General features: G+C 48.9%; 1 protein-coding gene across 2 annotated transcripts in view; it reads right to left on the bottom strand.

Moving 5' to 3' along the window:
• DPF3 (double PHD fingers 3) overlaps positions 1 to 27744 on the bottom strand; it is a 252318-nt gene that overhangs the window by 105749 nt on the left and 118825 nt on the right. For both annotated transcript variants that reach the window (XR_004677074.1, XM_034993242.1), the window contains exons 3-4: positions 23347 to 23454; positions 5549 to 5676 (exon numbers count right to left, since the gene is read on the bottom strand). Coding sequence is in view for 1 of the 2 variants with exons in the window: in XM_034993242.1 (XP_034849133.1) it covers positions 5549 to 5676; positions 23347 to 23454 (236 nt within the window). In the remaining variant the exon portion in view is untranslated. The remainder of the gene's footprint in view (positions 1 to 5548; positions 5677 to 23346; positions 23455 to 27744) is intronic.

Genomic DNA, 27744 nt, shown 5'->3' with positions numbered 1-27744 from the left:
CACAGGAGTCAGGACATTGCTGATTACAAATCCTCACACGGAACCCAAAACAGGTCTTACAAATTCTCCTCCGGCTTCTCTACTTGGCTTACTTGGGAAGCCATCAGCTGACAGCACGCGGGGGTTTCTGGGCGGACCACAGCCATCTAACAGAGAAGTGGTGCTGTCTGCTAGACACGCCCTCTGGCCCATAGCCAGGAAACGTTGGCCCACCTCCCCATTGAGCCTCCTAGGCTCTCTGCACCTTGGCTTCCTGAACCATAGGTGGGAACACAAGTGAAAGTCAGGCAAGATGATGACAAGTCGAACACTCTGCAGAGTTCAGTGAAAAGATGCTGTATAAATATGAGGTGTTGTTGTTATGACTGTTGTTGCCGTTCAAACAGCTGTCTTGCCCACTTCTGGGTCTTGAAGTCATTTAATCATGGTGAGTTCCAAGGGTCTCGAATTTAAAGGTCACGGCCTCTGGCCTGTCGTACAACCTGAGTCCACTCTCATTTTTTATCATGCAGGTATTTGTGACCTGCAATACAGACCCCGGGTGGGAAGTGAAAACCTGGTGAAGGTGACTGAGCTAGTCTCCAGCAGTGCCCACCGCATGGCCTCAAGGTTCAGAAGTAAAGGGACTTCTCCCTCCCTTTCCCATTGGTCTCCCTGCGTCTTGAGAACCCCTAGTCTGTGCCCCCGGCCTCCAATGTGACAGCAGCCACCCCAGTGTGTTTGCATTTCCTGCGACAACGTGGCCCTGATACCCAGAAGCCTCTCTACATAACCAGGGAGGAGCCAGGAGTCCCTAACAAACAAAGCGCGCCTACAGGGCTCAGGAAGCAGAGGGGGCGCCCTGTGCAGAGGAGTCAAGGGCGGGGGTCCAACTAAGATGCAGCTGATCCCCCACTAACATACTTGCATTCCCTGTCCAAGGACATTATCTGGAAAATAAACACATTTTAAAATAACTTTTCTCCCTGTTACTCTAAACAGTCTTTACAGTGACGATAACAATTGTTTGTGGTTGTGTTTAAAAAAAGAAGAAGGAATGCCTTTAAAAGACTCCATTATCTCTAGCCTGGAACACTGCAAAAACCTCCTAACTGATTTCCCTCCTTCTTCCGTCGGCCCTGCGTCCAGTCTCTTTTGCAGGCAGCAGACAGAGGGATCTTGAGGAAACATGAATTCACTGCCCTTGTTAAAATGGCTTCCTTCTTCATTTCCATGAAATCAAGTGCCTCTTCCGTGTGCTGAGAGGCTGGAGTGGTCGGACGTGGCCCAACCCTCCCGCTCCATCCTAGGCCCATCTCTCCCTAGCACTCTGCTCTAGCCACACCAGCCTTCTTTCTTTTTTTTCCTCTTTTTCTTTTTCTTTTTATTTATTGAGGTATAATTGACATGCAATATTACATTAGTTTCAGGTGAATAACACAGTGATTTGACATTTGTAGGCACTGCAAAATGATCACCACAGTGAGTCTGGGTACCATCTGTCACCCTACAAAATTAATATAATGTTATTGACTACATTCCACATGCTGTGCATTACATCCCTGTGACTTATTTTATAACCGGAAGTTTGTACTTCTTAATCCCCTTCACCTACTTCATACCCTCCCAACCCCCCTCCTCTTTGGCAACCACCAATCTGTTCTCTATATCCATAATTCTGGGTTTTGTTTTGTTTTTTAGATTCTATATATAAGGGAAATCATATGGTTTTTGTCTTTCTTTGATTTATTTCACTTAACATAATGTCCTCAAGGGCCATCCATGCTGTCGCAAATGGAAAGACTTCATTCTTCTGAATGGCTAAGTAGTATTCCATTGCATATATGTACCACATTTTCTTTATCCATCCATCCATCAATGGACATTTAGATTGTTTCCATGTCTTAGGTATTATAAATAATGCTGCAGCGAACATAAGGGTGCATGTATCTTTTTGAACTAGTGTTTTCATTTTTTCAGAGAGATACCTGGAAGTGGATTTGTAGGTCATAGGATGGTTTTATTTTTAATATTTTGAGGAACCTCCATACATTTTCCATAGTTGCTGCACCAATTTACATTCCCACCACCAGTGCACAAGGGTTTCCTTTCCTCCACATGCTCACCAACACTTGTTATTTTTTTTGTCTTTTGATAATAGCCATCCTGACAGGTGTGGGGTGATCTCACTGTGGTCTGATTTGCATCTCCTTGATGATGAGTGATGTTGAGCATCTTTTCATGTGCCTGTTAGCCATCTGCATGTCTTCTTTGGAAAAATGTCTGTTCGGGTCCTCTGCCCATTTTGTAATCGACTTGTTTGGTTTTTTGTTTTTGAGTTGTATGAGTTCTGCATCTTCTGTCTGTTCTTTCAAAACTATAAGCTCAGACCTATCTCAAGGCCTTCAGGCACACTGTTCCTCCGCTCAGAAAGTTCCTCCCCACATCCTCACTTCACTTGCTCTTTCTCATTTCTTAGGACTGAGGTTAAATCCCTTTATCTCCCTTAGGACACTACCTAGAATCTGTCCCTCCTCTTTCCTTAATCTTCATACTCTGTTCTTTTCATGGTCATTTATCCTGAAATGCAATTATTTCCTTTGTGTACTTGTTTTCTGTCTGTATGTCATTACTAGAATATAAATATGAACAGGTGGGACTGCTCGCTATTGGTTTCTCTCTCTCCCCAGAACCTAGCACAGTGCCTGCTCAGAGGAGACACTCAGTAAACTTTGGTTCAATGAATGAACGAAAAATGAACAAATATAATCCATTTACTACATGTGTACTTTATTTTAATAACCAAAGCCGATAAGGACACGTAAACTCATTTGGCTTATGGTCCTGGTTTCAGCTTCTAGCACAGAAGATGGTAGACCCATGCTCTGAACGTAGTAGACGTTCTGTTTATGTCGGGGATGATGGTGATGGTGATGATTTCATAGTGACAGCTTATATACTAGCCCAACACTGCCTGAGAGGAACTTGAACCCACCACCAGCTTAAAAGAGTAAGCTGTCACTAGAGAGTCAGAGCTTCGGGGCAATGGTTCTGTCCCATCCACTGATTCAGTGAAATTACACTAACTACACAATACAGATGGGACACACCTTAACTTCAAAGACCTGAAAAGTCCAAAAACTGGCGGAAAGTTGGGGGGGAACATGAATAAGGAAAAAACCAAAGAAGAAAGGACGAGGCACCCTAAATGCCAGTGACAAGAAGAATCCCTCTGGCTGTGGGACCATCAAGAAAGGCTTTCTGAGGAAGGTGGCACTGGGGCTGAGCCTGACTGATGGGTGGAATTTGTGCACATAGAGTAGAAGAAAAGATTCCCCAGGTAAAGGACACGGCATGACCACAGGCACAGAGGAGAGAAGACTGAAGAATGGGGCGGGGGGGGGGGGGGGCACAGATGTAGGAGAAAATAAGCCCGAAAACTAGGTTAGGAGAAAGAGTGAGGAGGCCCAAGAAGATCACACTCATCATTTTGGATTTACCTGGTAGGATACAAGCGTTTCAGCTAAGTTTTTTAAAGAAGGGATTGGCACAAGCAGAACTTTCTTTCAGGATGAAAGATCAGCTAGCAAAGCGAGACATGTCGAAGAAGGGACGGACTGCCCTACAGGGCGACCCCCAGGAATCTGTTCACTCGTACATCCCTTCAACAGATGCTTACTGTGCACCTACTATGTGTTAGGCACTGTTTGCATGCTTCAGATATATTAGTGAACAAAACAAAGCATCCCACCCTTGAGTTTACATTCCATTGGAAGAAAACAGAAAATACCCAATAACATAATAAATCAGCAGAGTACAAAGTATGGTAGATAGTGATCAAAGCTATGGGAAAAAAGAAAAAGCAAAGGAAAGCAGAGTAAGGGAATCAGGAGATGTGGAGGGTGGGGAGGGCACAGGATTCGGTAGTACACACAGGGTCAGGGTCAAGTGCATAGAGAGGAAGAGACACAAATTGAAGAAGGTGAGGGTGAGGGCCCAGCTGATGTCTGGAGTGAGGACCCTGCAGGCAGAGGAAACAGGCCGAGCAAAACCCCGAGGCAACAGAGTGTGTTCTAGAAGGAGCAAAATGAGGTCAGTGTGCCAGCAGCAGAATGAGCAAGGGAAAGGCCCAGAAACCGAGTCAGAGAGGCAAGAGGGCCTTGACTTTTATTCTGGGGGAACAGGCGCCTGTGCCAGATTTGGGGCACAGGATCTGACTTAGGTTTAAAGGGCTCCCTCTCAGCCATCAGCAGGGGCACCGTTTAGAAAGCAGTTGCAGTGCATCCGTTCAGACAGATGACAGTAGCCGGGACCAGGGCAGTGGCGGGGGGACATGGTTAAGAGGAGCCTGCGCTCTGGATCTGGATTGCAGGCACAGCTGACGGGATTCCTGATGAACCAGATGCTGGGTGCCATGTTAAGGCGGGAGTGGCCAATGACTCCAAGGTGCATAAGGCACATGGAGGTTACAGCGATTAAGGACCTTCACGAGGGCCTTAGCTCTGAGGAGCACAGGCAACCATATAAGCCATGCTGTGATATGGAGAGACCTGAGCACTCATCTGCACACAGGGATGGCAGAGGAGGAGGCCAATCCATGGCTTCATCCTACATCTTCATTGAGACTCGGCTCTGCTGTGCACGTGCAAGGCCCCAAGGGGACAAAGGTGAGCACGACCGCATGGTCCCTGACTCAACGGAATTCACTGACCGGTGGCACTCATGAAGCAAACCAGAAATGTACCTGTTATTACTTTAATTATCACGTCAATAAATGAATATGCAAATACTAAACATTACGTTAGATATGCAATTAATAAATATATAATACATGATAGGTATCACATAAAATATAAAGTAAAATAAAATATACATTTAATATCAATGTAATTTGATTTTAATAATTGAATTGTATTTAATTTTTAATACTATTGTTTAATATTTATATTAATTACTATACTACAATACTCCATGCCAACCATTGTATTCGACAACAGAGATTCAAGACGAATATATCAGAACCGGTCAGAGCGCACCATTATGATCTTGAGTAGCCAGAGCCTCGGTAGTGCTGGGAACGGAGGGCGGGAAACCAGCAGGGACAGGAGCCACCAGCCCCACCTGGAGGGTGACTCCTCCACAGGGCCTTGAAGGAGGAGAAGGCGGTGCTGTGAACTAGAGCTGAGGACAGGGTGTGAGGATGGGGTGTGAGAAAGGCAGGGGCTCACTGGGGTCAAGCCGGTGTAGACGACCCTGAGGTTTCAAGCCCGAACTACGGCCCGCCCGCTCCGCGGGGGTGAGGACTCCGTTTTGCTCACCATCGTGTCCCCAGGCCCTAGCCCAGACCCTGGGACACAGCAGGCTGGAAAAAATAGTTTTTGAAACGCTACATGGGGACGCCAAGAGAGCAGTGAGGGCTTGTTCTGGAGGACAAGTCACAGTAGGAAGGCAAGTGCGAGTCCCCCATCACCCTGCACGCAATGGCCTGGGAGGAGGAGCCGGGTGCGGGCCTCCCAGAAGCACAGCGCGGACGCGCGGGACACATCCCCCACGGCGGGCACAGAAATACCTGTATTTCCTGCATGCTCTCCTCCTCTCTGGCATCCACCTTCTTCTCCACACCCTCACCCCGGAGCAAGGCTTCCAGGGTGGTGCTTTCTGAGGTGAAGCCATCCTTCTTCAGGGGCAGCTCCACTTCTGCAAAGTAAGGACAGAGAAGCAGGGTCAGGCCATTAGAAGCAGGGGGGACAGGAGGACCGAGAGAGACACTCAGGAACTGGAGCTCTGGGTAGGGCTAGAGGCGGCCTGCGCTCTCTCCTCTGGGTGGAACAGGAACCCCGGAGCTGGGTCCGGCTTTTCCGTCTCCTGCTCCCAGCCCCGGAGACAGATCCCAACCCTGCCCATACCCTCACAGACAGCAGAGGCAGAGCAGGAGGGCACCAGAAAGACCGTGACTGTGAGCGAGGCGCTCAGCGATCCCAGAGCCCTCTTCTGCATCTACAGAGTGAGGATAACAATGCTCAGTACCCCACAGGGCCGTTTTGTGGGGTATCAACATGTCCCTTTACATGAAAGTACTTTGAAAACTCTACAGCAGTACACCAATGTTCACCTCAAATCTTACTATTCTCTCCCTCTACCCCAAGTCTCATCTGGCAACTCCATGACCTGCCCTCTGCCATGCTGGCTGCCCAGCTCCGGGTTGCTCCATGGGAAGCTATTTCGACCCCAGAGAGGCTGTTCTCATCAAGGGATACAAAGACCACTAAAGCCAAGGGAAGAGAGGAGGGAGCACAGTTGCCTAACAGACCCCAGCTCAGTGGCTGGGAGCTGCAGCGCCTGCACAGCAGGGCACTTTTTCTGGAAATGTCAGAGTTTGCTCGGCTACCTGGGGCTTGAGGTCATGGGGCCAGCTGAGTAGTGGCAGCCAGAGTCAGCCCTATCTGAAAGAGATCAGAGAAAGAAGCTGAACTCCTTGCTCAACCCAAAGGAAGATGGTTTTGGTTTTTCTTAAATTAAAAACAGAAACCTCAGGTACAGGTGATCCTATTTTGATTTGCTATGAAACATTCCTCCGATCTCTCCTCTGATCCTGTACCTCATACCCCCCAGCAATCAGATGCATGGCCCCTATCCTGTCACCAGGTAAGATGAATACAAGAATATGAGGGATTGGTGCCCTAGAAAACAGCCAGGGGAGGGGAATGGCCCATGTGTATGAGGGAATTGAGAGTTGAGTGTAGGGACTATTTACAGCGGTGTGGGCAGGAATAAGGGAACTACAGGGAAAGGTGAAGCACCCCTGGGGAGTTAACAGTGGGGAGCCATTACCACTGCTGTTCCTGGAGGGACTGAGGGAGAGCGTTTGCAAGAGCCTGGAGAGATCTGTGGCTTGCAGCCTCAGTGAGCTCATGAAAAAGAGAACCAAGGTAAAGAGACGCATGGCCTAACCTCTCTCTTTCCAACCTTGTCCTCCTGCTCTGCCCTCCCATTGGCCAACCTCAACTAGAAGGGCAAAGGGGCCTTATTGATAGAGCACACCAAAGCCAGCTTCCTGGGGCCCAGATCAGGGACCCCAGGATAAAGAGTGGATGGGGTGGGGGGTGGGGGGGACAGGGGAGAAATGGAAAAAACCAGCACAATCAAGCCTTGCTCTGCTGGGCTTCATTCTAACTCAAGTGGAACTCTACCAACCCTTTCCGTCTCCTCAGAACCAGATGCAGGCTGGCCAGTCCACAAGGAAGAGGCACCAGGGTATCTCATTAAAACTGAAGAAATCCACACCTACAAGTGACCAGCCCCCAGAAGAAGATGGTGGGAAGGAGAAACTGTATCTGAAGTCCCCTGAGAGACAACAAGGTCTTTGGCAAGCAGAGGATCCATCTCCATCAAGAAACATTACCACCGGGGTGCCTGGGTGGCTCAGTCGTTAAGCGTCTGCCTTCGGCTCAGGTCATGATCCTGGAGTCCCGGGATCGAGTCCCGCATCGGGCTCCCTGCTCGGCGGGGAGCCTGCTTCTCCCTCTCCCACTCCCTCTGCTTGTGTTCCTGCTCTCGCTATCTCTCTCTCTGTCAAATAAATAATTAAATCTTTAAAAAAAAAAAAAAAAAGAAAAGAAACATTACCACCAAATAAACCACCCCTGAAACTCATCCACACACCTATTCATTCAACAAATGTTTACAAAGAACCACTGTGTTGCAACTAGGCACCCAGGAGGTGTACCAGATAAAGACAGGCCTGGCCGCAGGTGGTTTACAATCTAAAGAGACAAACATTAAACCTGCATAAAAAATTAATACGTAATGACAAATTGCCATAAGGGTGACGGAGGAAAACAGAGTGCAATGTGAAGGGAGAATACAGTGGGGGGTTTGCTTTAGATCAGGGGGTCAGGGAAGGACTATGTGATGAAGTTGCATTGAAGTTGAGTGTCAGGAAAACAGTCCACTGTCTGCTTTAATGCATTCAGAGCGTGCAACTCCAGAGCCTGCTCTGATGACATATTACTCTTTCTCCCAAGTCAAAAAAAAGCTTGCAAACATCTAATATAAAACAATTAAAGCATGCTGCCTCATGTCCTGTCCTCAATCAAAAGAGAACAGCTGGTCACCATCCTTTAAACTTACAATAATCATATACATATATATTTGAAGTTCGTATCTTAGTATTCCCCTTAGCCTCCCAACACTAAATAAATCCTATTTCCAGAATCGCACAGCATTTTAGAGCTGAAAAAAGCCTTACAGATCATCTGCTCTAATCATGTCATTTTATAAATGAGGAACCTGAGGCTCAGAGAAGTTCAGTAACTTCACAGAAAGCCACACAGCAGAACAAGAATGCAGCCCAGTGATCTCTTTCTTAGATGCCATTAAGATCAGGATGAGGCCCCACTTGATGCATCCTTACTAGCAGTTTGCAGGCCCAGGCTCAGCCCCAATGGGCACTGATATGTTTGTGTACATGCAGAGTGCTCGGCACACACAAAACGTTCAAAATGCGGTGGCTGTTATTGCTGTGTGTTGCTTAATCCCCACTACCACCCAAGAGGCAAGCACAGTTATTGTCCCATTTCACAGATGAGGATGCTGCAGCTTAGGGAGGTGCAGAACTTGTTTAATATCACACAGCTGTTTGGGGGCAAAGCCCAGCCTTACCCCAATCTGTCCCCACAACCCATTCACATACTCTCTAGTTTGTACAGACATTGCTTTGTCTCTCTTTGGTTCTTCCTTAAAAAGTCCTTTTCCAAACCTTTGTGCATTTCTGTTGCATCCCTATACTCTCTTCACAATTGTCATATTTCAAGATAAAAGACAGCTCTCTGCTGAGGCTTAGGGCAGGTCTGTGTCATGGTTCTGGGCTCTGCTGTATATGAACATCCCCATGTGGTGTTCACCCCTTCTGCAACAGTATTGACCCCACACGGAACTTTCAAACCACTGTGAACTTCCTCCTCCTACAACTACTCCTTCTTCCTCCCCTGGTAAATATTCCTCCATCCTGTTTTCCCATAATTCAGTCTACTCTCTTGGTCCTCTGGTCATTTACCAGATGGGCACAGTAGAAGCCCCAAGAGAGACAAAAGAACCAAATTGGGAACAGTGAGATGGTCTCTCTACATGCAAAAAGCCAGAAGGGACTTCCAGTAGCATCTAGAGTACAATTTCTCAGGGAGGAAAGTATAGCACAGCACAATAAGGAGCCTTTCCCAGGGTCACGGAGAAACTCCGTGGCATTATCCTTGTCTAATGACCAAAATATCTGATGGGCTTATAGAAGTGCTGCTTCCAGATGGCCCTGGAGTCAAGCTCTAGCCCGGCCATGTATTAGTTAAAGGACTATGGGCTAGTTCCTTAGACCTTTGAGTCTCTGTTCCCTTACATGTTAAGTGAGAATGATCAGAATATTTCACAGTGTTGATGCGAAAATGAAACAAGGTGATATGCTGCATAAAGATGAAAGATCCACAAAAAAAACAGCGCGGAAGCATGGAAATGGAGTGGAAAATGAAGCGTATCAATTTTTGTTTGGGTTTTGGTTTTTCTCTACAAAACTTATAATTCAAAATTAGATCATATATGTAAAGAGCCTGGGATGGTCCAAGTGCCCTATAAATGCTACAATTTATTAGTGTCGAAGTTAGAATAATCCTAATTTTAATGGTACAGCAGCACTGACTAATAGAAATATCATGCAAGCCACTTACACAATTTTAAGCTTTCCAGCAGCCACATTTTAAAAAGAGCAACAGGTGCAATTAATTTTAATATTTTTTTTCTAACCCACTCTGTCCAAAACATTATCATTTCAACATGTCACGAATATAAAAAAATTAATTTGACATTTTGCATTCTTTGATTTGCATTGAGTCTTCAAAATCTGGTGTTTATTTTTATACTTACAGCACATCTCCGTTCAGATAGGCCATATTTCAAGTGTTCCATAGCCACATGTGGCTAGTGGCTACCATATTAGTGCAGGTTTGTACCCTTAAAAAGTAACATGTACTATGATTTTGTTTCCCCAAAAACAGAAGGATATGGTTCTTAATGTTGCCTTTTTCATACCCGGCTGAGCACACTTCCAGGACAGCGTTCTAGCTGACCACTGGCAAACCCTGGTTTCAAAGCCCTCTGGGCAAGGCTTGCAAGGTCAGAATGACAGGCTAACCAGTGCCCTCCCAACAAACCAGCTGAGGGTACATTCCCTGGCCCCTGACCACAGGAGGTCCCAGAGTGAAGGGAAAAACAAGGTAACAGGTCCAAGCTCTTGCACAACATACGTCCTAGGCATGCTCCCTATTGAGCCCTCAGGGATTTCATTGATTGTTTTATTCTAATACATTCCATCTAGACATAGGATTTAGTCATTCTTTATAAGTGTTCTCATTCTGACCCTCGCACAAATTTGGGGACCACATCACCTGACAAGAGCCATCAGACATTTAACATTAAAAGAAAATGGTCCAAAACCCACACATAATTCATCTTTAAATTAGCCTGATTTTATACACAAGGATATAAACCCACGGATCGTTACTCTCTCCAGAGTGGCAGCAGCCGCCACCCAAGCCAGCCGCCTCCCTGGGCCCCCGTAAGGAGCTCTACCTCCACTTCTAATTGGGAGCAGAGATACTCCTTGGGTGACTTCCAGCACGATCCATCACACTAGAGACAGCTTCTGTGCAAACCGAAGCAAATCGGTTTCCAAATAAGAAAAAACCTCTTAGACAAACAAGGATTGAAGCATAGAAAGTCTTCTAAAAAGAAGAAGAAGAAGAAGAAGAAGGAAAGAAAGAAATGCATGAATTAAAGCAAAAAAAAAAAAAAATTTGCGAGAGAAGAGCAGTCGCTTCGATCTAGGGCTGTGGACAGGGCAGCATCCTCCCTGATGGAAATCAAAGCCACAGGCTTTTGACACAGGTGCCCCAAGCCTGCCACCCAACACACTGAAAGCAAAGCTTCCACTGGGTTGTTAGAGCCACTGAGCTCATTAACAGGATGCAGGCGAGCTGAGCCCGAAAGTGCAACATGGGAGCACAGTGAGTAATTAAATCCCAGGCCACTTAAAAATGCAAACGCCTGGATGTCACAGGCTCACAGAGCCTCTGACTCCTCATGCGTTTTTTGGCTCAGGGTGGAGGACCGGGAACCTGCAAGTCATGTATGGATTATAATAAAATATGCCATATAGAAAACAGATTAAGACAGTTCTTCTTTGGGGAAATATACAAAGAGAGGAGCTGTCTGTTAGCTGTCGAGTTTGCAAGAGATACCATCTTTCGGGAGGCTGTGCTCTGCGAACAGACAGTCTGCCCCAAGGGAAATAGTGGTGAAACACCCCGACAAGGCACATCCATCCATCCATCCATCACGGGCTCTCTGTGACGCAGGGGCCTAGAGACAGAGCAATGGTGCAAAAGGGAGGGAGAGACCCCACAGACAATGGCAGACAATCCTCCTGCTACATCGGGAGTGCTCAGATTTTTTTTTTTTTTTACCTGCCTCTAGTTTTTCTTTAAAAATACAAATGTGCAGTTTTTGCTTCTGAGTGCTTATTATTGTAAGGAGTTAAGCTCATCCTCTTTCCTTGGATTTATACATCAACTTACACCAAGAAGCAAGGAGCTTAAGAATCATTAATTCATTTATCCCCATCAGACTCTCAGACTCATGGGGAGAAAGAATAGGGGATGGATATTGTTATCTCTTACCCCACGGAGGAAGAGATTGGGGTGGGGGACAGACCAAAGCCCTGATTTCCTGAGATGGTGGCAGGCCCAGAAATCCATCTGCTCATTCCTCAGGGATGCCATTTTCTTGGCTGCATTTGACTCCCTGTTTTGTGATTCATAAAGCTCAAAATAGATGAGGTTCACGTTGAGGACCCATCACCCAGGCTGCACCCTGCAGGCCCTTGTTACCACCTGTTTTAGAATCCCATGATATCCACACAACGGGAGGGCTGATTGTTTCCCCATATGGCCCCTGCCCCCCACTCCCTGGTGTGCCTATCCTCTCACATCCAAGCCAACATGCAAGGATTGGCCCTCGTGCACAGCACCCAGGGGTGAGCCCCTCAGATAAGCATCTCCCCACCCCTGAGGCCCAGAAAAACACCTACACGGCCAAAGGAAGCTCACCACTGGGCTGGCTGGCAGACCAGGTGGATGCAGCTTAGCAGGACGGTGCGGGAAGGGAAGGATGGCGGCGCATGGAGGGGTGATATCTCCCTTGTGTTCAAGGGAATACAGATAACCAGAAAGTGCAGGAGCCTCTCCGGAGTGGAAGTTCCACTCTAGTTCCTGACACCACACACTGGGCCTTGATCTCCCTAACTATAAAAGTAAGGGATCAAAGCCCACTTCCCAGGGTTGCTGTGGGGCTGAGACAAGGGACACAGAGTGCCTGCACAAGAGGCGTGATGCTCAGTTGTGAGTGCCCTCCCTTCTGCCTCCAAAGTGGTGGCACTTCCCAGCAAGCTCCTCACCCTCGGATCCTCTCAACCAGCGGAACCAGTGTGGCCCGGCTTCCCCCAGCCTGGGCACCAGCCCAGGGAGTGTGGCAGCAAAGAGGCCGAGTCCAGAGCTGTGCTGAGGACAGAGGGGACCAAGGGTGAGACCTAGCTTGAAGGCCAGAGTCCAGCCCTGCTTCAGGTCCAGGGTAGGCACCTGCAGATTTGGAAGTCACGGCAGAACCACGTGGAAAATGCCTTCCTTGTCCTATTCATTCATTGGACAAATCATTACTGAGCATGTACTATGTACCAGGTTCTCTTCTAGGTGCTGAGGACACAGCTGTGAACAAGAGAGGAGAAGTTCTGCCCTCACAGAAACTGTATTCTAGTTGGGGGGCGGGGGGGCACAATACCTAAAATAAATGAGTGAGACCTAGAGCACAACAGATGATAATCAGTGCTTTGGCAGGGAAGCAGAGCAGAGGAGGGGACGCGGGGTATCGGGGGAAGCAGGAGGGTGGTTACACTTTGAAATGTGTCTGAAACCTGAGGAGGGGAAAGGGGGCACGCTGATATCTAGGAAAGGACGCTCCAGGCCAGGGAGCCATCAGTACAATGACCCAAAGCCGGGGCACAGTGAGCCTAGAGCACAGTGAGCCTGGGGGGAGAGCAGGAGACGAATCCAGAGTTACAGGGGCCTTGAAGGGCCATGCAGGCCACTGAGAGGAGGTCGGCTGCCACTGTGTGATCAGAAGCCACTGGAAGTTTCGAGCAAAGAGTGACATGATGCTGCCTGTATTTTAAGAGGATCACTCTGAAAATAACTGAAGGAGGAAAGGCAGAGTGCGCAGAGCAGTCGGGAGTTACTGGAATATGTGTGGGGCCCCACCAATGAGCCCAGGGCTTAGGACAGGGCTGTGCATGATCCCCATGAGCCCTGCCTTCATGGCACTTGCACTCTGGTTTCCAGATACATCCAGGGAGCAGTCCCCTGGCCCCTGAGCAGGGGGCATCCACACACAGTGAACCAGGAGAGAGGACGGGTACGGAGGTCAGTGCCCGGCGCTGAGGGGCAGACTTATGGACACCAGAGCAAGTCCACAGAGGAAGGGCTTTCCAGAAGAAGGTGGAGCAGCCTAGGCCATGGGCAGGAGAAAAGAGCCAGTCAGACAGGCCTGGCCTAGCCCACTATGGGATGATAGGTGTCAGTAAAAGTGGGGAGGAACCCTTCTAAGTTGACCTCTGTGCCCTGGACAACGGATGCTAGAGTTCTGGGACACAAGGGGTGACTTTTGCAAGCTGTGGGTCTGGTAGAGGTGGATCCCACAGCCAGGTGCCAGGTCTTCTCTCCTCGGTATAAAAGGTTCCAAACTTGGGGCTTTTAAAAGACTCAAAGGCAGAATGTGGTGCCATTCCAGGCCAGACAGCACACGCTCCTCAAGCAAAGGGCACGTCGCTGGGCAGAGGACAGACGTGGCGTTAGCCGAGACCCCCGCGGCCCACCCGGCAGCACAGTGCAGAGACGGCGTCTCTGTAGAAGCCCTCCAGGTCCACCCTCCGTTGGGACTCTCAGAACAGCCCTATGATGTGAGCAAAGCCGCTGCCAGGGTCTGCCTTTCACGGACGAAGAGCCAAGGCCAGAGTTGTTACGTAGCTGCCCCAAATCACACAGCCAGCGGGTGGAAGAGTCTGGACTTGAACCCAGGCCTTGGGATCCTTTGGTGCCTTTTCTCCTGCAGAGCACAGCTGTAGGGCACAGCAAAGGCCGCTATGACCTAAAATCGAAGAGGGGCAAGGTGGCCAACCTGGGACAGGCCCCACAGGCCAGGCTGGGCACCGGACAGGAAGCCCAGGCCAGCTGCCACAGTCAGCTCGGGTCTCCCTCATCTGTGAAACGGGCATGCTGAGAGATACCCATGTTCTCCGAGGCTGAGACCCAACACTGGGCACCTCTCTCTCCTCCATCCCTTTCATAAATCTTTCCCGTCTGCCTGCGACGTGCCAAGCCTGGTGCTGGGTGCTGGGGAGCCAGATGAAGAAACCGGTGGGTTCCTGCCCTCAAAGTGTGCACTGTACCTCCCAGTGGGGAGAGACAGGAGCGAACAGGCAGCGTGGTGGATGACCCATGCTCTAACCGCGGTGCCACCGGGTGGGAAGGCACACGTGACCATGGACACTCGGCCCCCGCTGGGCACGCTGCCCTGCCCACTCCCGGCTGCCACCCGCGTCCTCCGCCAGCCCCAGCTCCCGGAGCCCCGCGGGCTGCAAGCAGGGCTGAGACAGCCCCGCCTCAGTCCCCCAGCCTGCCAGGAAGGCAGAGGGAGCACGAAGAGTCGCAGCGTGAAGCGGGGGGCTGGAGGGGCCTGCCCACCTCTCCCCGGCTCTCCTGCTCCGGAGGCCAACAAGAGCCAAAGAAGCCGCTGTTTCAAGCCTTCAGGATGGATGGCTGCAGGCTCTGACACTGCAGGAAGGAGATAAATGACTGGTCATTTCCCCCTGATGCACTTGGAGGCATCCATTCTCCCAGCTGTACCAAGCTCAGGCAGCCCCCGCACAGAGCCAGATAAGCACTGACAGATGCGGGTGGGAGCCGGAGTGTCCTTCCCCCTCAGAAGGACACAGCCAGACTCCTCTGCAGGCCGGGAGAAGGTCACGGTGTCCACCGGCTCACACCTGGCTGGGGGCTCCACGGGTCCTTTCCTTCGCCTCCCACCTCGCCCACCGCTCCCCCCACCCCCCGCCAGGCTCATCGCTGCGAGGAGCACCCGGGAGAGGGGGAGGGCCAGGGGCAGAGGGAGCCAGCTGACAGGCTCATCAATCTCGGGCTACATGCTTGGCACATCGGCATTCCTTAAGTTGTTCCCGGACTGGGAGGGTGCTGGAGGAGTCAGGGGGACTGTCTGGAGGAGAAGAGAAATCACGCCGAACATCAGAGAGCAAATGGTGGAAGAAGCCTGGAGACTATTAAAATGTGGGCCATGTACAAAAGCAGTAGGGAACTAATTAAGATGCAGGATTTGCAAAAGCTGGGGAAGTTGGCCGCAGCCTGCTCCCATCTGTGGGGTTCTGCCGGTGCAGTGTGGTGGGGACAGCATCCTAGGCCGGCGAAACAGGCCTCTCCACCCCTGCCCAAGCAGGCAGGACTCAAGCTTCTCTGCCTGGACCGCCCCCTTGTGGGGGGCGCCCTTCGGAGGGTCCCCGTGACTTGCTTGTTGGTCTGCTGGGGCACCCTCTGCTTTGAGGCACCCTAGGCTACCATCTCCTCAGGGGTCCTGCCCTTCGGCTTATGTTCCCCCAATGACGTGTGGTGGGTGGTGACCATCCTGATCATTCATCCCCAGTCACTGAGTGGCTGCCAAAGGAAAAAAAAAAAAAAAAAACCCTAGAGAAAAAACCAGAACCCTATTATTCCTGGCTGCCTTCCCTCCCATCACCCTTGGAATTTGGCAAGGGTGGCAAAGAGCCGTGTTGCTCCCCAAGTATCCTGGAGCAGAAGGGATTTACAAGGCCTCAGGTACATTCCAGGAGCAGAAAGAACATCTGTTGTAAAGGCCCTATTGGTCTGAGAACACCACCGTGAACGTGTGTGTTGGGTCCTGGAGCAACATGGCACCAGTTCCAACAGGCTCTCCCTGAGGGTTCTCTCCTTGGCCTCACTGCTGATCTCCCCTGGGAAATTAACTTCCTAATTCAGTGCCACAGTTCCCCAACCTCTAAAACGAAGATAAAATCTACCTTAGACCAGGGGTACCAAAGGGTCTGGGGTTGGAAGCTGCTAAATTGATCTAAGCAGACCATCCAAGCATTTAATCCAAAGAGACACAAGTAAAAGTTTGTTCCCAGCCTTTTTCTTCTCTTCATCCAAACACACGTGCGCGCACACGCACACACACACACACACAAAGTGAAGTTAAAGGCCTCTTTTTTAATCAGCTGGCTTTTGCCCAACATCTGCCCTGCTTCAGGGCCTTCTGGTGGATATTTACTATCCACCTTTCTCTCCTGCCAGCTCAGCTCCCCCTTCACAAGGACAGAGCTCCATTCTTGGGGAAATGGTCCAGGGGAGGCCCCTCTCTGGCACCAGGCCTCTGCCCCAGTCTTCATGTTGCATGAATTGTGATAGCTGCACCGTGAAACACCTTGCATTCGCCTCTGCAGCCAAGTGCAAGCAGCAGAGAACACTGAACTCCATTGTCAGTCAGTGGAGAGAAATAATGTTGTATGTGTTGTCCTTCAGACGCCCACGCAAGTAGGAGGTTGCAAGATATTTATTCAAGACAGATTGAAGGGGTGATGTTAGGCGTGAGAAACACATAGGTCCAGGGACACAGAATGTTTTCAGGTCCCAAAGAGCTCTCCGCAGCTCTCAGCCCCATCCCACCCACACATAGACACATTTTTATTTTTAGCGAGTAGTAAAGAAACACAGGCAGGATGTCATAGTCACAGTGAGGAAGATGGGATGAGGATAGCAAGACAGGGGGTAATCCACCAGTGTGTGATCCAGCTCTGAACGATGACTGAATGGCAGCCATGATCCGCCTCCCCTCTCCCCGCCCTGAGATGTGTCCTTAGCCCAGACGAGCTCTCTGCCTTTCAGGGGCTGAACCAGACGTAGACGGTTCTGCAGCCCTGTCCTCAGACCTTCCCCAAGGTCCCTCGAGATTCCTTAATCTACACCCCCTCCCCTTGCCTTGACCTGGTTTCCTGACAGAGCTCTGCAGACCTGAGGTCAAGGACAACTCTTACCTGACGGCCTCTGTTGCGGAAAGCTACCCATCACTGGCAGGCTTCAGGCAGGGACACAAAGGAAGACAAGAGGTACAAACTGGGTGTTGGCATGATAAATTGCTTGTGGCACCTCCTCATTGTCCACAGAGGGGCCTGACATGGAAGAAAACTCATGCCTTGAGACAATTCTGTTCCAGGCCAGTGCCCCCGTCTCTCACAAATCGGGGGAACTCCTCTCCCTCTCCCCCTGAAGAAATGAGGGTGCTGACAGTGGAGCCCAGGGGAGGCTCTGAGCATCACAGACATAACTACATTCCTGGAGCTTGTCAAGGGGACCTCAGGAGACTCGCAGCGGGAAGCTGGGAGGGAAGAGAGAAGACAGGATGGTATCCTAGGCGCTGGGTGGTGGAGGGGTGCCAAGGATTGATTGGTTCATTCATTGGTTTTCTTTCAACATAAACTTAGTCTTCTAGTTTCCATAAATTTAAAGCGATTCAGCTCAGGTTAGACAAATTGATTATCGATTTTCAGCAAGGTTTGCCCAAAAAGGATTATACATAATGTTGTGCAATTTGCTTTTCTTTTTCCACTTAACAATATATCTTAGACATCTTTCCGTTTTTTTCCCACTAATTTCTTTAAAAGACAAAATAGTATTCTATTTTATGAATGTACTATATATTTAACTAGTCCCCTACCAATGGACCTCCTGGTTGTTCCCATTCTTTGTTGTTATTGTTGTTACGAACAATGTCACAATGGATGACCTTACACATTGGGAGTATATATTTATCTGTAGGATAAATTCCTAGCAGCAGAATTTCTAGGTCAAAGGTCATGTGCCTTTTAAATACTGATAGGTACTAAGCATCGACCTCCCAAAAGGTTATACCCAATTCCACGGCAGTGTGTTAAAGAGAGAGGAGATCCCTCGCCTCTCCCCTCGTCCCTGTTTCTTTCTGCTGCTCCCCTAGCCCTGGGAAGGCAGCCTTCGTTCACCCAACTGACTGTCCCCACCTCCTAGGAATTTATAGCAAATGCTCCAGGGACTCTCGCCATGACTCTAGCCTGAGTCACACTCAGAAGTGGGCAGAGCCACTGGAAGGTGGGGACCTGCCAAGGGGACAGAGAGGGCTGAGAGCCAGCTTGGGCTCTATTCACCAGCAGAAGGGACATCATTTTGCAAACGTGCAGCCAGAGAGGGCGTCTTCTACTCTTGCACAAAGCTGCCATTCCGGCTAGCTGAGGCCCTGGATGAAGGCCCTTTTCTGACATTTTGGCTTATGTGAAAAATTCAACTTCAACCGTGCGGCACCTCTAGGAAGACAGTGATCCGTGCAGCTTCGCGTTCTCTAGATGCTCCCTGATGCTCCGAGGTCCAAGGCCGAGGTTCCTTATCACCGACTTTCAGGCACTCCCCCGGCCGTTTCATTCACAGCCTGCGGTGGCCCGCTGGTGCAAGGGGCAGCCTGAGCGTGCGGCCCCCGTAGGGCAGACTCAGAACGGTATATGGAAATGACACGCATTTGGCCCACGGCTTGGGGGGTTTTGTTTTTAGTAGGCGTAGCTGTAGATCTGATCCCCCAAATCGGGGGAACAAGTTCGCCTGAGAGAGAGCTCAGTTATTTATTCCAGGACTGGCTGTTTATTGTTTCTCAGTGCCTGGATGCTGGCATGGACGGGAGAGCCCCACAAACTTGGGATCTTTTGCCACGTTGGGACATGGCTACGCCTCTGAGGGCCCATTCTTAACAAGCTGGCACTCACTTTTCCCAGAGAGCATCCTCCCACAGGACCACCCCATCTCAGGGGGCTGGGCCGAGACCATCTCAGCCTCTGCCCCAAGCACGAGGGCAGAGGCCAAGGCAACCTTTTAAAGGATCGCAGATAGAGACATGATGTGCTGGTGGGCACTTGGCTCCAGCGAACCCCCAGCCCCGGGGCTCTTCCCTTTCCCACTGCCCACAGGTCATGACATGTCGGTAGACAAAAGGGCCAGACACTCATAAAACAAATTCTTCCTCAGTCTCACCAACAACGAGACCGTCAGTTCCCAGATAGGTGAACAGCACAGTAAAGCTTGCGTGGCCTGGCGCTGTCCGCAGCCAGATTTCCCTAATATATAACGTGGGCTTATTCCACTTGGATGCCCTCCTTCCTGCTCTACCTCCCAGGGCTATGGTAAGGACCAAAGGAAATGCTGTAAATGAAAATGCTTTGTAAAGGGCTTTGTAAATGACAGTGTGCTGTTCAGACACTGGTTATGATGATGACGATGATGATTCAATCAGAGCTCCCCAACCCCTGGGTGGCAGTGATTGGTAGGGCAGACGTAAACTCAAGCCAGCTAATCAGTCCTTCCCAGGACTTCTCTGCCACAGCTATTGAAGGGGACTTTCTGCTGCGTCTAAGGAGTGCAGAGTCTGGGACTGCAGATGGCCACCTTGCCTGCCCCACAAGGAGAAGAGAGAGGTGGAAAGAGGCTCAGAGCCCTCACTACAATGTTTGAACCCCTAGATGCAGCTATGCCTGAAACCAGGGCAACGCTGAGATCTAACATTACATGAACCAACTTCCCTTCTTTTTTTCCTTAGGCTAGTTGGAGTGTGTGTCTGACATTTATAACTAAAGGAATTCCAACTATCTCTTGGGTGCATATTAATCATTTATGTATTAGTTTTTTAATCACAAAATAAAGTTTTTAAGGGAAACACTTTGCTAAAGTTTTTTTTTCTTTTTTTTTAAGTTAACGTACCTATGAGCAGCGCAAAGAAGCAGAAAAAGCACTGAATAGAGAAATTGAGCAACGTGGATTCTCTGCTTGTTCCCACAGGAATTGCTGTGTGACTTTGAGTAAGTCTCCTAACCTGCCTGAACCTCATACAATAAGGAATTAGAGCTAATGATGTCTAAGGTATTTTACAGCACGAAATGTCTTCAGTTCCATAAAAGACATTCCAATTAATCTAATACGAAGTGTTCTTTTTTTTTTAAAGATTTTATTTATTTATTCATGAGAGACAGAGAGAGAGAGAGAGAGAGAGGCAGAGGGAGAAGCAGGCTCCCAAGGAGCAGAAAGCCCTATGCGGGACTCGATCCCAGGACCCTGGGATCATGACCTGAGCCGAAGGCAGACGCTCAACCATCTGAGCCGCCCAGGCGCCCCGAAGTGTTCTTAAGAAAGACTTTCTAGGGGCACCTGGATGGCACAGTCGGTTAAGCATCTGACTCTTGCTTTCGGCTCAGGTCATGATCTCAGGGTCATGGGATCATGGGAGCAAGCCCCATGTCAGTCTCTGAGCTCAGCATGGGGTCTGCTTGAGAGTCTCTCTCCCTCTCTCTCTGCCCCTCCTATTCCTGCTCTCTCTCTCTAAAATAAATAATCTTAAAAAAAAAAAAGACTTTCTATATAAACGTTAAGAATAAAGACTAACAATTTAAAATTAGCATCAAGCACTTACAAGAAAAATCTTTTAAACTGATAAGTTGCGTATGAGATGTCCTCCCATTTGAAATTTCATATGAATTCATACATGCATGTGAAAATACTCGTTGCATCTCCAGTTAAACTGGGAAGATTAGAGACAAAAAATGGGAACAACCTGGTTAAAATAATTGCAGTACATTCATACAATGGAATATTGTGTAACTGTAAAAAAGGAATGAGGAAATTCTTTATATATTGATAGGGCCGATGCCTGAGGCACATTTTTCAATGGAATGGGCAAAACACATGGTGGCCGTGCTATGTCAAAAGACGAGGAAAAGGTCATATGGATGTAATTCTTGGTGTGTGCATAGACAATCTCTTGAAGAATCTCAAGAAACTGGTGCCACTGATGACCTGATGGCCTCTTTGGAGACTAGGTCTTATTTTTCACTATGCATACTATATATGCTTTTTATCCTTGGAATGTCAAAACACGTGACTGTGTTGCTTACTCAAAATTTTTTTTTAATTCTAATTAAAAGAGTAAGAAAGGGGGGGAAAGTGGTAAAAAAGGGCAATACTATTACAGATGACTTAGGTGAACCTCATGGTAAAACTGAACCCCAACTAGGAATCCCCAAGTACCACTGTGCCTATGTATAGATGGGGAAATATACCCAGAGGGTTCACATACTCCACCATGGAGACACATCCAGCTAGTGGCAGACACCTCACTAATACCCTCCCTTCAAAGTCCACACAGACGACACAGCATGTAGTCAGCCTCCTGCTACAGCCCCTCCTGCAAAGCCCTGGATGGGGTAGAATGAAATTGGTCCAGGTAAGGATCGAGCCAGGGGTCGACCAATGAAATTGGTCCAGGTAAGGATTGATCCATGGCACTTCCAAAAGAACAGGATCAATGATTCCAGAACAAAGAAGGAGGAAGTCCCCACCTCCAAAATAAACTGTTCATATCGGTAATTGCTCATGTTTAACAAAGAAACATAGGGGCGCCTGGGTGGCTCAGTCGTTAAGTGTCTGCCTTTGGCTCAGGTCATGATCCCAGGGTCCTGGGATCGAGCCCCGCATCGGGCTCCCTGCTCCGTGGGAAGCCTGCTTCTCCCTCTCCCACTCCCCCTGCTTGTGTTTCCTCTCGCGCTGTCTCTCTCTGTGTCAAATAAATAAATAAAATCTTTAAAAAAAAAAAAAAAAAACATAGGTGATGTGGAGTCACACCATGCGGACTTCTGATCTGACCACCTGTAAGTCTTTAAAACCAGTGTTTCCAAACTTGAGTGTGCATCGTGGGGAATGCAGTCCTCAGGATATGGTAAAATGCAGACTCTGACTTAGCAGGCCTGGGGTGAGACCCAAGATTCTGCATCTCTACCAAGCTCCCTGGGGCTGCCTATGCTGCCTGCCGGTCAAGACCACACTTTGAGTGTAGTTCTAGAACAACTCCAACCAACATGGGCACCCCTAGCCATGTGTGCACCTGCAATGTGGCCAGTCTGCAATGAGATATGTTAAAAGTGTAAAATATACACTGGAATTAAAAAATAATACAAAAAAAGAATGTACAATATCTCACTCATCATTTCTATATTGGTTACATGCTAAGATGATAATATGACTGCTGTGTTGGGTTAAATAGAATCTATAATTAAAATTAATTTCGCCTGTTTTTTTTTCCTTTGTTTAATGTGGCTACCAGAAAGTATAAAATGACACATGTGGCTGGCATTATATTTCTACTGGATTATACTGCTCAGGGAGGCTTGGCTCTCCTACAACCTCCGTCTTGAGAGTTTGGAACAATCTCAGTCACGACCCGGAAGTGTTTGCAAGGGTCTGTAAATTCTGCAGGGCCATCAAGAACGTGGATAGAGCTCATTGAAAAAATCTAGCCTCCACCCATCTCTAACAAATAAAACTTCTCCGACGAGTGAAATCTAGGTTAAAATAAACAATCGAAACAGGCTTAACCATAGAACCATGAGTGAAAGCATCCCAAACAATTGTGAATAGAGATTTTGCAGAGAAAATGCAGGCTAAGAAATCAACATGGAAAGGCGTGAGGTAACCTTGCCAGGCAGCCTTCCTTAGTCAGGTCTGCATTGTTTGGTGACAGTGGGAGCGGACATGTCAGCCCTGCCTTTGTTCCACTTGTCAGCACTGTCCCCACCACCCTGAGTCACCTCCCAGCCCTAGTAGCACCCCTAAAACCAGAGACTCTCTGAAAGCTGAAGACCCAGGACAATCACTTGGCCTCACTGCAACCTAGACACAGGTCTGAAGGTAGCCATCAAGTCAGAAGTGTTCTAATAGGTCAGTAGTGGAGAAAACTAACCAGTTCCTTCTGCATGGCCACAAAGCACTCAGCATTGCCTGGAGGCAAATTTTGAACTCAGACCCTCCCATTTCCATGCCCAAGATGGGTTCTATTTTTTACACCTCCTGGGGCCCTGTTGGAAAAGGCATTCCTCCTGGGCCTGCTCCCACCCTTGCCTGCTTGCTTTACTCCACAGGGTGGCAAGAGGGAGACGAGAGGAAAGGATGCTCAGGTGAATACATGGACATGTTTATACAGGAGAATAGGCACAGAGGCACACCTTTGGGCACCATGGGCCAGGTTCACTCTCCCACAAAACTCAGCTCTATAGACAAAGGAGCAAAGCAACCCTGTCCTGGGCCAGCCCAGCCCTCCCCACCGCTCCCACCAGCTCCAGAGGGCACTGACCAGGTTTTATTTCCAGCAGCCGAAGCTTAGGATCCTCAGGTGGGTGCAATCGTCTCTTCTTACGCCAGCAGCGGGCTGGGTATGTATATAGCTGGCCCGGGGCGAGGCCTGTGGACAGAGACAGCATAAAGGTTAAAGGCTCCAGGCTAGAAGGGGCCTTGGAAACCTCCCTGTCCAAGCTTCTCACTCACAGTGAGAGGAAACTGAAGACCAGAAAGGTAGCGTGACTTGTCAAGGTCACACAGCTGGTTGACGGTAGAACAGAGACAGTATCTAGGTCATCTGATCCCAGGACCCTTGCCCTGTCTGCTTCACCATGCTGTCTCTGTAAGCCCAGGACCATCATCACCATGACCAAGACAGTTCTGCTCTCCTGGTCTGGGGAGATCAGAGGGACCTCTTCAGATTCAACCTCACGACAGTGTTTCCAAGGCAGTAGACCTCCAGCTACTACCCATCAACTGCCCCTCTATACAGGTCCAGGTAAAGCAGGTTCTCTTCCACGCAAAGCAGCAGAAGTCAGTCTGCCTACCTATAGATGGTCTGGACTGGGAAGCGTTTCAAGGAAACAGGATCAAGGATCCAGATCTCCTACCCACTGACTTTCTCCACCCACTGTTAGCTACTGGCATCTCGCCGAAGCCAATGCAAGCCCCAAGAACCTCCAACAGAATATAAGCCTACTCTGGTGACCAGGCTCCTCGGCCTGCAGAGCCAGCATACTTCTACATCCCTGCCCACTTGCCTGGGCCTTTCAGAAAGAAATGGGCAAGAGTCCAGTGGCTGGGCTTATATGCCAACCACACTGTCTCTCAAGAGTCTCCATTTAGATTTGGCCTTTGGCACCAAAGTTCTACACGAGCGCCATCTGTCATAACAACCACAGATAGATAAATGGGGCATGTGACAACCATTAGACCCATGTGGGAAGGTCATTTCCTAGACCTAGGACCACAGGGATAGAAAATATCAGGACCCTATTTCCATCGGCTGTCTGCCATTTGGGGACCTTTTGCAGAGACAATCTACCAAAGTTTCACTGCTATATATCCATTTCTCCATTTTTCATTTTTACTAGTCATCTCTACCCATTTATTGGTTTGGGTCCAAAGCAGAGGCAACTATTCCAGTACTAAAGGAAGCAAAATTGTCAAATTCTCTTTAAGTGCTAAGTTTCATTTTTAATCACATAGCTTCTCCCACAGGTCGCAAGGCTATGAAGAAGTTGGAGGTCCCCACCGCTCCCCTATTTGGGTTCTCAGAAACCATTAAGGATCATGGAGCCTAGAAGCTCCAGAAAAATCTCTGATGTCATGAGCTAAGGGCTTTTCATGTCCAAGAGTCATCCTAATGCTTAATTTTGTTGATAGCTTCATAGCTTCTGCACAGTAGGAGGATCCCAAAGCTCTGAGCTCCCTGTGCTCTAAGGACCAGCCTTGTGGTTGATTTGGAGAAGACCAAATGAATCAAAGTAATATTGCTCTCCCTTCCATGGAAGGTCCAGTTTTGACCTCTCTTTGAGGGAAGGCATCACTGGGAATAGTTTGATGTTTCTGGTGTGATTCACTCCAGGACCATGTCATCTCTGACCCTAGAATTCCTGAATGGCTGCATTGATTCTGGTCCCTCGAGCCACCTCTGAAGCTGGTATGCCCCAGGATCCCAACAGAGGCCAAGTACAAGGGCAGACCCAGTACTCTACAACCCAGAACTGGCCCCACAAATCCCCACTCATCTTGGGTTAGTGATTCTTAATCCAGACTGAACCCAAAAATCCAGACTGAACCTGGAGAACTTCTTAATAACATCAAGGCCAAAAATTAATGCCCAAACTACCCAATCTGAATGTAATGGGTGGAGGAAATAGGCCAACTATTTTTTAAAGAACCTTATAGATTGTTCCAATGTCTGGCCAAGAACCCCTGGGTGTCTAAGCATCATCTAGTTACTGCCTGGATATTCTCTCTAATGTATCAAGATTAGTTTCATGGCCTTCCCAAAAGCATCTCAAGGTTCCAGTGTTTCCCCCAACATGTTGTCATTAATTTCCTGCTCATTATAAGACCCAGGATGACAGGAACTATGTCCATCTCTAGTATCCCTAATACTTGGCACAGTGCCTGGTAGGCATATCAAGAAGTACTTACCAAATGAATTCAACCAGAACTGAATCAGATTCAGAAATGCAGGAAGCAAATGACCTGCTATTCCTGGTTCCAGGATACTCATCCACCCACATCCAAACCAGCCAAGAGGGACCCCAGAGGTGGGGCCAGGAGGTGAGTACAGAATCCACCCCAAGATGGCAGTCTCTGTGCCTTAGGCTCCTTCTTGCCCCACAGACTGCTTCATAGTATTTCCAACCTGACCAAGAGCAGGTGAGTAAGAAAGGACTGGTCCAGACAGCACTCAAAAGATCTAAATGACAAGAGGTCAAAACTGTCAACACTTGCCCAGGGCCTCTGCCCTCCCTGAGACCTGGTCACTGCACTTGTTGGTCAGCAGCATCAATGCAGCCTTGGGCTGTTCAGTTTATAGCTGCAGACCCACTCACCCACCCACTTGGTAGTAGGTAGTTCGAATGGCCAGAAGAGGGGACTGTTTTTATATCATTCTTTAACTTTCTCTGATGGATTACAGAAGGCCCGCGGTGCAGAGGAAGAGCACATGAGTCCTCATACCACCACTCCTATAATCTTGGAAATATCATCACACATTTCTGAGCCTGTCTCCTTACCCAGAAGATAAGAATGTTAACAATACCTACCTTACAGAGGCTGTTGCGGGGATTAGCTTATATTCAAGAAGAAGCTCTTTATAACCATGAAGCCTTGTGCAAATGTCAGTTATTAATTATTGTGAGTTGGCTGATTTAGATGAGTCTGGACTCGACAGCCATGTGGCATGACAAGGCCGCCACCCTGCGTGCCCATGTTGCTCTTTGCTCCTTTAGCCATGAGGGTAGAAACAGGCCTCTCTTTGATGTCTGCCTTGACTCCACCTCATCTCAACAAGCAAATGGCCCCAAGAACTCTCTCGGGGCTCCAGCCCCCCTTCCTTGCCCTCCTCCCTAGGCTGACAAGCACCAGGGTGCCTTTATAGGGCCAATGCATTCAGCCCCGGAGTTCCACTTATAGAGGGACGAGCAGAGCCCTATGAGAGTTACGTTGTTTATCTCATTAGAACAGGAGGCACATAACTCAAAGCCTGTGTGTGTGGTAGATGGAGGAGGGAGGAAAGGGGTGGGGGGACCCACAGCTGCAGCCAGGGAAATTAACCTGAAGGAGTGAGCCTGGGGCTAGGGGGACTGTGGAGGAGGGGGGAAAGGAGGCAGGACAAAGACTGGGTGGGGGGGAACTAGTCTTCCCTGGTAACCAAGGCCACAGCTACCCCTCCATGCATATACCCCACTAAGCAAACTGCTTTTCTGTCCCTTTGAGCTGCAACTCCAGCTGTACCACCCGTACTCAGATGCCAACCCAGGCATCACACACACACACACACACACACACGAACTCACACACTGGCTGGAGGGAGAGCTGTCTCCACAGAAAAAAACAGCAGGATGGGCTTTGATGCCTGGATGGTCAGCAGACTCCAGACAAGTCACTTGTTACCAGCATTGACCAAATCACCAGGTGGATCCTAAGTGTCAGGACTATTTCTGACAGACACAGCATAAGCTATTAAGAATTCAGAAGAAGGGGGCGCCTGGGTGGCTCAGTTGGTTAAGCGACTGCCTTCGGCTCAGGTCAGGATCCTGGAGTCCCAGGATCGAGTCCCGCATCGGGCTCCCTGCTCGGCTGGGAGCCTGCTTCTCCCTCTGACCCTCCCCTCTCTCATGTGCTCTCTGTCTCTCTCATTCTCTCTGTCTCAGATAAATAAATAAAATCTTAAAAAAAAAAAAAAAAAAAAAAAAGAATTCAGAAGAAGGGGCGCCCGGGTGGCTCAGATGGTTAAACGTCTGCCTTCGGCTCAGGTCAGGATCCCAGGGTCCTGGGATCGAGTCCTGCATCGGGCTCCCTGCTGGGTGGGGAGCCTGCTTCTCCCTCTGCCTCTGCCTCTCTCTCTGACTCTCATGAATAAATAAATAAAACTTTAAAAAAAAAAAGAATTCAGAAGAAGTGGGACAGAAAAGAGAAGGAAGGATGATAGGGGATAGGAACAGGGTTTGAAAAGAAGAAAAGAACTGAAGTAACTTCCTCTTCCCCCAGCCAGAGTTGAGCGGTGGCAGCTCAAGCCCACCGTGCCGCCTCTCAGAGAGGTGGGCCAGCAGCTGCCGCCGAACACGCCCTGCGACAGAAACCTCACTACTTCACAGGACAGACTGCCTGTGGTTGGTCAACTCTTATTGTGATAAACAGTTTCGCTTCACCCTTATTTTGAATCAAAATCTAC

Source organism: Mirounga leonina, unplaced genomic scaffold (assembly GCF_011800145.1).
Source record: "Mirounga leonina isolate KUSES-001 unplaced genomic scaffold, KU_Mleo_1.0 Mir_82, whole genome shotgun sequence".
NCBI lineage: Eukaryota > Metazoa > Chordata > Mammalia > Carnivora > Phocidae > Mirounga > Mirounga leonina.
This window is presented reverse-complemented; position numbering and strand designations above follow the sequence as displayed.